General features: G+C 37.6%; 2 protein-coding genes across 2 annotated transcripts; both read right to left on the bottom strand.

Moving 5' to 3' along the window:
* Nucleotides 1–369: 369 nt before the first annotated feature.
* Nucleotides 370–4,312, bottom strand: LOC140765324 (cytochrome P450 90D2-like). Its single transcript, XM_073104356.1, has 8 exons — nt 3,928–4,312; nt 3,455–3,779; nt 2,948–3,097; nt 2,586–2,834; nt 2,021–2,110; nt 1,719–1,904; nt 1,306–1,430; nt 370–922 (listed from the first exon to the last, which is right to left on the bottom strand). Exons 1-8 carry the CDS (start codon nt 4,146–4,148, stop codon nt 835–837), a joined length of 1,434 nt encoding a protein of 477 aa, XP_072960457.1. The 5' UTR covers nt 4,149–4,312; the 3' UTR covers nt 370–834.
* A 3,034-nt stretch (nt 4,313–7,346) lies between these two features.
* LOC140765171 (uncharacterized) lies at nt 7,347–9,368 on the bottom strand. The gene is made up of 3 exons (XM_073104114.1): nt 9,235–9,368; nt 8,916–9,146; nt 7,347–7,733 (listed from the first exon to the last, which is right to left on the bottom strand). Exons 1-3 carry the CDS (start codon nt 9,281–9,283, stop codon nt 7,627–7,629), a joined length of 387 nt encoding a protein of 128 aa, XP_072960215.1. The 5' UTR covers nt 9,284–9,368; the 3' UTR covers nt 7,347–7,626.
* Between the last annotated feature and the right edge of the window lie 957 nt (nt 9,369–10,325).

The following is a 10,325-nucleotide window of genomic DNA, read 5'->3' as shown; positions in this document are numbered from 1 at the left end:
CAATAATTAGGGCTAAATGCATCCTTTTCCAGTAGGCCAGCTATCATGTTTTAGGAATTTGTTCATCAACAAGTTGAGAGAGTGCTAATGTGTGATTATATATAAGCACTATGACTCAAAAAAGAAGAAGAACCTTAATTAACACTTGAACATGGGCCCCGCCCTCTTCCAATCAAAATTCGTACAGATCATCTAAAAATAAAAAAGTAGGGAGATTAAAAAGAGAAAAAGAAAGACTAGTTGGTGACTCGGTGTGCATGCCTTTGGGGTATCTCCATCATTTCTCCTCCTTTGGATGCTAAAACTGAGACAGCAGCAGTAATGGAGGCAGAGTTGAAGTTTCCAAGAAGACTACTCTCTCTCTCTCTCTCTCTCTCTCTCTCTCTCTCTCTCTCTCTCTCTCTCTCTCTCTCTCTCTCTCTCTCTCTGCTGCATATCTCTATAGGCCCTGCATTCCACCCCCACTTCAAAGTTCACACTGCCCAAAACCATCCTTTCCCTGGTCAAAAATGTCAGACCCACACGCTTGACCCAAAACCCAAATTTAATTTCTCCCTTGGTATTTGTGCAAAAACCCATCCCTCTCTCTCTCTCTCTTTCTTTTATTTATGACATACATTTATTCCTATCTCAATCAATATAATAATAATAATAAAAGTAGTAGTAGTAGTAGTAGTAGTAGTAATAATAATAATATAATATACATACATACAGCATCCCAAGTTCCAGAGTAGGCCTGTCTGCCGCTTGCCCCGGGTTGCAGGAATTCGCTGCAGCTGATACTTGGCCGCTTCTGATCGGCTTCCGGCATAGAGTTGCGCTGGGTTCGATCGTCTACCTCTTTCTCGTCACTCGGATGGGAAGTCTTCTCTTCATCCTGACGGTGGGAAAATTTACAATGTGGTCCTCCTCGGCCACCCACCTGCATGTGGGCATACATACACCACAAGGGATCATGACGAGGCCCCCCTTCCATCATGCACGCATGACATCATCATACCATCAAGAATTTAATGGACATGCATGCACTTGCAATGCCCATCGCCACTTGATGGTCACATGCACATGATGCATGCAAGTATTATTCGCTTTGTACACGCTTATGTTTCGTATGTAGATGCATGCATCTATGAGTTACATTCTTAATTCAAACTTCATTAGTTAAATTTAGTTTGACATATATCTACAGTAAACACATGCAGATAGAAATGCCATGCATGATGCATGATGCATTCACGTGTGCTATACATATACATATACGTATATATAGTATCAGATCGATGTAAATTGGCAATATATACATACGTGAAGTTGGTGACCAAGTGATGTAAGAAGATGGAAGCTTCCAGCCTTGCCAAATCCAGTCCTGGGCAAAGCCTTTGTCCACCTCCAAATGGAGTAAAGCTACTGGTATTGATCATGTCCTTCTCCTGTACATAGTCACGATCCAATCATGAGTAGAAGAAGAGAGTGCAATATTCAAACGTAAGCTATTGTACTATAAGAGAATTGAGAAGCCACTTTGTGCAGTTCGGTGCTATTGTTGGCTCTCCAACTATTCTAAAAGTTTAAATAAGCTAGTTTCTAAGAAACAATCTTTAAAAGACATTTCAAAAGAATTTAAGAAAATGAATTTGAATTCATATACCTTACGAGCTAGATTAGAACTAAGGATCTCTTGTTATTCTAATAAATATTTTACATTCGCATTCTCTTACCTTCCACCTCCATGGATTAAACTTGTAGGCATCTTTGTAGTGTTGGTCGTCGAGGTGGACCGATCGAAAGTATGTGAAGACACACCATCCTTTAGGGATGAAGTGCCCTTTGATCTCGACGTCCCTCACTGCCTTGCGCATGATGCCGCTGATGATGTTACCCATTCGTAGCGTCTCCGTTATTACCTGTATAAATTTCATATGGCCCAACATTTATTTTTTGTTTGTTAATTTACGTAGTAGTTCATGTTGTTTATTTATTTTCTTTTGGTATGATGTTAGATATTGATCGTGAAACTTACATTTTGAGTGAATGATAAGGACATGTAATCCGACCATTGCAATGATTCCCCAAGAGTTGACTTGTGAGTCTTGAATTGCATGTTTTCCTCCTGACAGTATCACAATTTTAGTAATAAAAGAATAAAATCCAGATGGCGTACGTAATTCCATCGTTTTGAACTTGTTGTTGTTGTTGTTAATTAATTGTTCTTCTTCTTCTTCTTCTTCTACCATTTGTCTTGAGTTAGGGACAATCGTAATTCATAATTCTTTCTTTTCTTGTATCTCTAATTATGTTCTACGTGAGTAGTATTAGAGAAAAGTTTATGCTTACACCATTTTATGTAATAAAGAAGAACTAATCTATAGAACTTTATCGTTGGCGTGCAATTAAAACGTTATCATAGGATGAGTCGAAAACAAAATAACAGCAAACTTTTGCATCAGTCAACGTCAACAGCCATAAGTTGACTTCACTAATAAAGTTAAAATCGATTGAATCAACTCAACGAATGCATCAATATTACGTTGTCCCTACTACTCAAGAAAAGATTTAAGAATCAAGAGATAGTCGTTTTAATATACCTCTAATTCTCTGAGAGCAAGAGGGCATTCACTGAGGTACTTGACCGCTAAGGTGATAAGAAGTGGCACAGAATCCTCGGCCGGGATCATCAAATCGATCATGTTGTCGGAGATTAATTCGTCGGTGAGTTGTTCGCTCTCGTCCTTGATCAAGACGTCGACAGCGTCCAGGGCGGCGGCATGGCGATCTTTCCTCTTCCTTTTTTCTTGGATGATTTCTTTTATTAGCATTGCCATCTTCTTCTTGGCCTAAAGGAATTAATGCTTCTTCTACGTTAGCAATGAATCTAACAGAGTGGTCCATGGAATATATAGATATAGGCATAGATGTTATAGAAATGGGGGCATGCACTACGACTCACCTTTAAAGATCTATAAAGCCTGCTCCCTGGTAGCTTAATGGGTAAAGACATCAAGCCGGCAATAAATTCTTGGAATTGTAGCTTGAGGAAGTTCATCTCTTTACTTGGCTTTAGACCAATCAAACCTTTCACTAGTATCTGGAACACAATCTGGTGATAGAAAAAGTGCCATGCAATAGATCATATTGCCAACGTTAGCTCAACATACAAGATTGAAATGAGAAGAATATAGCTTCGAGTGTCTCTTCATATTTCTACTGTGATCTTTTATGAGATTCGATTGTAATTTAGTTAATTAAATGGCATAAGTAATAGGGTAGGGCATGCGCATTAACTCCAACAATCGTATCCAATTAATCTGTGTGACGACATAAGTGCATGTGCACGTGCACGTGCACGTGCGACACTATTAGTGATCAAGAAAGAGTTTGTAGTTGTAGTTGTAGTTGTAGTAGTAGTGGTGGTGGTAGTAGTAGTAGTAAGTAGTAGTCGTGGTGGTAAACTAACCAATTTGGCCTCATCTTGGACGTAGATGATCTGATCATCCTCCCAGTTCTTCATGGATGAGGCCACGTAACGTTGCATGTCGCCGGTGATCTGAGATTTGAGCTGCGGCGACTTGAAGAAGGCGCCGACGAGACCGTGGACTCGCCTTTGGAGGCTGCCATTGATCAAGAGGATGGACGACTTGCCCATTAACTCAGTGAGAGATTTAGGGTACGACGGCACGAAGGTCTTCGCGTCGCTCTGCAGGACGAAGCGGCTCACGTCGGCGTCGGTCGATACGATGGTCGGACTACCAAAGATGTGAGACTTGAACACCTTCCCATACCTTATATTTAATTTTTTTTTCCATTAAATATTGTTATCTTTATGTATATAAAGCAAGAGCTTTATGAATTAATGGAGGAAAAGGATCCATATATATATATATAAGAAAAAAAAAAAAAAGGATCGAAGAAGAGTACGAATAGACTCACAGGAGCCGGCGTTTGTCCATGAAGGTCTCCGGGCGAGGTGAGTAGGCATATGAAACGAATTCAAGGGTCTCACCAATGAGAGGCCACCCAAGATTGCCTCTTGGGAGTTGGGGTCTTCTCTTTCTTAACCTCTTTAGCTTGCAACTATTCCTCAAAAGGATCGCTAGTCCCACTGTAACCTTTGCCATGGCCATCCACATGATCCACATCCAAATGCCCATCGTGCTAAATTTTGGGTGCTTTGGAACTCCTAAAGATCAAGTAGAGACTGGAGAGAGAGAGAGTGAGATAAAGAGAGAGCGAGAGAGGGAAGGGGGAAGAAGAGAGGTATGAGCAGCAGTTGTTCGAGAAGAGGAAAGTACAAGGGAGGGCTATTTGAAGGGGGTTTTTAGAGATCGATCTTCCTTTGCAATTAAATGGGTATATATATATATATAGATATATAGATATAGATATATAGATATAACTAGTGCATGCCCACATCTATGATAGTATCATGCGCACATGTGAGGCCCATATATCCAATAACACTACCAACCCAACTCTCATCATCAATTCATCACTCTCTCTCTCTCTCTCTCTCTCTCTCTCTCTCTATATATATATATATATATAGAAAAACAAAAAATAAAAAATAAGTGGCCGAATGGGTTCCATGCAATGAGGCTCTCTGTCCATCTAATATAAACTGGTATTCCACACTAGACCCTTTAATTAAGATGGGTCCACAACTGGTGGCCATTTCTTTATGGCAAAAACTTTATCAAGGTGGCCGAATTTAAGTAGACTACCAAGCTCGATCTTTTGCTTAATATTTCTCTTGACTGCTTCTTTGTTATGGTGTCATAACATATACTTACATGTTTGGCTAATTATTCTCCCACTAGTGGTAGCATCTTTGTGTAGGATTAATTTACCTAACCAAAAGCATCTTTCTCAAAAGCTAGGGTTTAAGTAAGATATCACTAACGAAGAAGTTGGCAATTATCTTTTGGTGGTACATAATGACCTTGCCAGGGATAGCTTGCTACCTCAGCAGTTACTTATTTTGGCAACTTGTGATGTGTGACATGCTACTGTTCTCCTGTACTTAAGTTTGATTCCCTTTCTTTAATAAAAAAAATCCCTTTTAATATTATAAAGAATCATATCCTTTTGTGGCTCCATTTGTTAAGTTAAACTATCTGGATTATTGCACTCAAAAAATATATTTTGTTTAATATTTTTATATGGTAAGGAATCTTTGCACCTAAAAACCGAATTGATATTACTTTTCTCAACATATTGATATGTTACTAAGGAACTTTCAAAAATTATTAAACAATTTTACTACTAAGTTGGTCGCACAGCCAACCCTAAGATGGTCTAATTGGAAGGGCCACTTAGTAACCCAATTGTTTGGACGATATTTAGTTTGGTATAATAGCTTGATGACACAACAATTTGAAACCTAAATTATGAAATTTAATATATATATTAGCTAAAAACTCGAGATCTCAGTGTGTTTCACAAAAGAGAGTTAAGTCTTTTGTGTAACTCATATTTAGTATTCGGACTTTTAAGTGATAAAAGAAATAATATCATACTATTTCTACAAAATAACCAAAATAGGGGTCCAGATGATTAAGCCTAAACAAAAAGGTATATTTGTCATTTACTTCAAAATAAGTTGTAGCTATTGTATCAATAATGTATTCCACTCCACTATGCTAACATCACATCCCTCACAAAAAGTTGTTGATCATGTTCATATTATGACAGCAATAGCCTTCTATGTGATGCACTGATACAGCAACAGCTACCATGAGCAGTCTATGTAACTTTAGCATATAACAAACATTAGAATTCAGAAGAGATCGAGTTGGTGGGATATCAAACTATGATGTGATCATGTTCATATCTATTCCCTGTGAGTCTGTGACCCTGTCAACATTATTCATCACACTATCCTTTCTTTTCCTCGGTCAATGAGATCTGACACCAAAACATGGCTGCGCCGTATTTTTGAATTGGTCTACTGATTGGAGTTTTTGACCAAACAATCCTTTTATTTTTCTTTTAAATGTGTCGATCTATTTGGGTAAATATAATTCGAAGATAATCTATCTGAATCAAATGGATGGGTAGTAGACTTTAAATATATTTAAATTCAATATAAAAATAAGATAGATAGAATTATGTAACCTTGTAGGGGAAAAAAAAGAATAGTGTTTATGTTGACTTAATCATCACACAACAACGACTCTGACCTGATATGAACCCGACACAATAGATTATGTTTTTCAGCCTGATTACCATAACCGTAGTCAAATCCACGTAGTTAATCTTATCCAAGATATGTCGGCATAACTCCCGGGAAGTGGAGAATTCCAATGGCATGAAGACAAGGGTGGAAGGTAGCAAAGTTGTTCACGTTTCAACTGATGGGGTGACACTAAATGGGGGAATTAGACGTCTAATTAGATTTGGTGAATTGTAAACATAGAAACTTGGATACGTCCAGGCTATCCAGCTCATGGTGTAGGATATTGCAAACCAAACCAGAGAATAATCGCAATGACACTGTCAGTTTTGTTTGTTTGTAATAAATCAGGGTTGTCTTGGCATGGACGAATATGTAATATATAAACAAACTAATGATTATTAATAAGAATAAGATAGTAGACACTAAATAAGACTATCTTAACACATATTACACTTGTATTTCTATTCTAAATAAGACATAAAACCATCAATATAACTCAGTAATTGATTCCCATTAGCTCTTTCCTATTAGCCCATAGAAGAGGTGATGGGTTCAAATTTAGTCATGAACATTGTGGTAAAAAATTTCATTAGAGGGCTCTATATGTATATATTTTGGGGTCCTTTGTAACTTATTTCTTAATAGAATTAGCCTAATTGTCTAAATATAAGATTACGAAAAAGAAAAAGGAAAAAAAATAATTATAACCTGGCGACAGAGAAAAGCATAGTCCTTTAATTGTATTAAAGGACAGCATTTTCCAACCAAAAAGCAAAACGCAACTATTTGGGCTGGCAGTGAAATGGACCCACAGATAAATAGGAAGCCCAAAATTCATAATCCTATCATGCAATTGCTAAAGGCTTTATGCACTCAGCACGAGATGAAGATTCTTTACTGTAGTTCATGGAAAATTTGGAACTTGGGTATTACAGCCAAGAACTTGGGTATAAATGCATCAACATTCATCCAAGTAGAATAATGTAGATTAATGCAACAGAGGCGAATTCACAATAAAAGGAGAACAGTCTTAAAAACACAAAATAGCTAAATGAGATAATTACAGTGACATCCTACATTTTGACAATATGTGTAGGCATCTCTTTAGAAGTGTAAAGACAAAATCTCTTTAGAAGTGCAAAGACAACACCTCATTTATTGTAAAGGTATGATGCAGTCAGACAAACAAAAAGAACTGGCAAACATTGTGTCATACAAGTTAGTTCTATCACACAAGATGGATTTCATAGCATTCTATCAATAGTAAGTTCATTATGATTTAACAAAAATAGTTTACAAGAAATTAACGTAGCTTCATTTGCTTTCATATTATTTTCAGTCGGCAAATATGATGAATACAACAGGTTTTCCGACAAGCAGACTTCCATGATTCCTCTGGATTCCCAGATTGCATTTGTTTCAATGTTACTCATGAAATTAGGTCCACAGGCTGTTTACTCAGAACTTCCAACTTTCTCAACTTGTGCAGAAGAAATCTCATGCCAAACTTTCTCCTGCTCTGCATCTGATTGTCTCTTTCTAGTCCTCATAAATATATAAACTGCATATCAAAGATCATTTGTTTCAAAAGACACGACACTACGATGGTATCATCCTTCATAATTAGACCATACTACTACATGGTCATGCCTAGCCTGGTAATCTGCCATTATAAGACTATATCTGCATAAGGCAACAATGGTATGAAATTCAAACTCCAACCAGTCTTATTTACAGAAACTTCCTTTCATCGGCATAAGCAACTATATATCACATCATCTGGGCATTGTTCATAAGTGTGAAAATGTACTAACATGTGATAACTCCCTGGACATTAGATTCCTTTTTCTTTTTTTCTTACAAACATGCTGCATCTCCTGTTTCATTGAAACTTGATAAGTGATAATCTTCTGCCAAGATTAACCACAAAAAGGACATCAAATACTATGTCACAGTTTATGGACTTCAAAACAAAAGGTACTAACTAACACCACCAAACACCTCAAAAAACAGCCAAATCCATGGACATTTGTTAAGCAGATCAACGAGCTGCATCATACGGTACATGCATGCTATGACTAAATGTACTTGTGCAATGCTTTAACGCTGGAAGTGTTATTGACATACAAACTTGGAACAGCAATAATTGTGAGGTCACCATCTAACATGAGGATGTGTTCTCATCAATTTGCAAAAGTAACAGCACTGCCATTGATCTCAACATTGTTTAGCATCATAACCCTCATAGACACTCTCACTAAGATTTCACTAGACACAAAGAAGTGCGGAAAATAAAGGTTTAGATAACTGCTATTACGATTCGTCTTTTTCTTTCTTTAATTTTCATACATCTAAACCCACAAGGGACAGAAACATTCAAGTATCTATATGCACTTGTCTTAGGAGCAGTTTTCTAGATCATGTCTACTATGCAAACTTGGTTGTTACCTGGTCGCAATTCAAGTCTATAAACCACTCGAACCTTTGCCTCATCTCCATCTCACTTCCTCTATTAACCAGGACAGGTAAACTTTCAAGTGCTTAAAGCATTTTCATAAGTTGCCACCTCTAACTGGAATGAAACGCTTAGGCATTTCGTCGAACAGTTGGTGAATACTACCTTTACGAACCCCTGCTCTAAAATGTGATACGATTCCCAGTAACACTATAAACCCAAAACATAGTCAAAGAGGAGAATAGAAGCAGGAATTGTATCCTCCCAAATGGAACCAATCCAACTGACCTCCATATCCCACGAGCGCAAGCGGCATAATACGGCGGAGAAAGGGCTTTCGTGGCATGGACGGAGGAGGAAGAGGAGTGCAAGAGGTCGAATTCGCCGAAGGATAGGAGTGGAATAGACCGGGAGGAGGAGGAGGCAGTGGCGGCGGCGGCGGCGGCGGCGGTGGGGAAGGAGATGGATTGGGTATCGGGGACGGGGATAAGTTTATTCGCGCTTTCTTCTTCGATTTACCTGCAACAAGGAGAGCGAAATGAACAGCTGCTCGTAATCCTCCTCTTATTCCTACCTATTCCCCTGGACAACAGCTACTTTTATTCACCTTTGCTGGGTTTGCGATCGAAGAGCTGCGGCTTCTCTGGTGGCCACATTGTTGATTAATGCGATCGGCGATCGATCATGGAATAGCGGAGGCGGATAGGAACTCGTAATATCGCCTTGGCTCCTTGACTTGTACTTAAGCCCATCACATCATAGTTTAGGATATATTTTTTTTAAAAAAAAAGGTTTAGGATAGTGGCAATGGATAATTTCCCTTTAAAAAACAATGGATAATTAAAAAGATTTACTCTACAAATAATAAATTACTTTATTAGTTCTGAAATTCAAATTTTGACCAAATTTATTTTTTTTAATTGAATGTTGCTAGCTTACATGTGAGCAATTTTTTGTTGCTGTCACCATTGCAAGAAGACGGTTGCTTTAGATGGTGCAATGTTTTCACTCGATTGTATGATTCTTATCATGTACATGAAATCTTATATTGTCATGATAATGGGAATTCTACCTGAGCTTATGTATATTCCTATGAGGTTCTAATTCCAAATGCTTAGTTTGTCATGATAATAATAATTCAGACAGATTTTATTTCAAGAAAAAGAATAAATGGTGTCAAATTGCAGACCAAGTATATAGTATTAGCATTTTTCTCAAGAAAGAAATAAAAGTTCTATTATTTGTTGTGCAAATACTTAAATAGGTGAGGTATGCGGAAGCAAAACCTTTCACCCTCAAATAAATCCAAATGGAATAGCAATAATTTGGGGGCAAACCAAGCATTAGCAAAGCTAATATCAATATCAATGTGATAACTCTAAATGCAAGATGCTAGTTATAGAGAACTTCAAATACCCAAGATAATCACAAATATAAACACCAAATCAATGCAAACCATAAAGAGAAAAGAGAGAGACACAATTTACGTGATTCGGCTATATGCCTACGTCCACGGGGGGAGTAATCTTCAATTTACTATGCAAATATTCAATAACAAAGAGATTACAACTCTAATATATCTCTAAACAATGGTGGCTCTCACCTATAAGTTTTTCTCTTTTGCAAAATGCCAACACCAAACCCTAAAACCCAACATTTCTATTTATAGGATCGGTTCAGATTGGACAACCAAAGCCC

The sequence above is a fragment of the Typha angustifolia genome, chromosome 8, assembly GCF_048772165.1.
Source record: "Typha angustifolia cultivar Huaian chromosome 8, ASM4877216v1, whole genome shotgun sequence".
NCBI lineage: Eukaryota > Viridiplantae > Streptophyta > Magnoliopsida > Poales > Typhaceae > Typha > Typha angustifolia.
The sequence above is the reverse complement of the archived record's forward strand: the minus strand, read 5'-3'. Positions and strand labels throughout refer to the sequence as shown.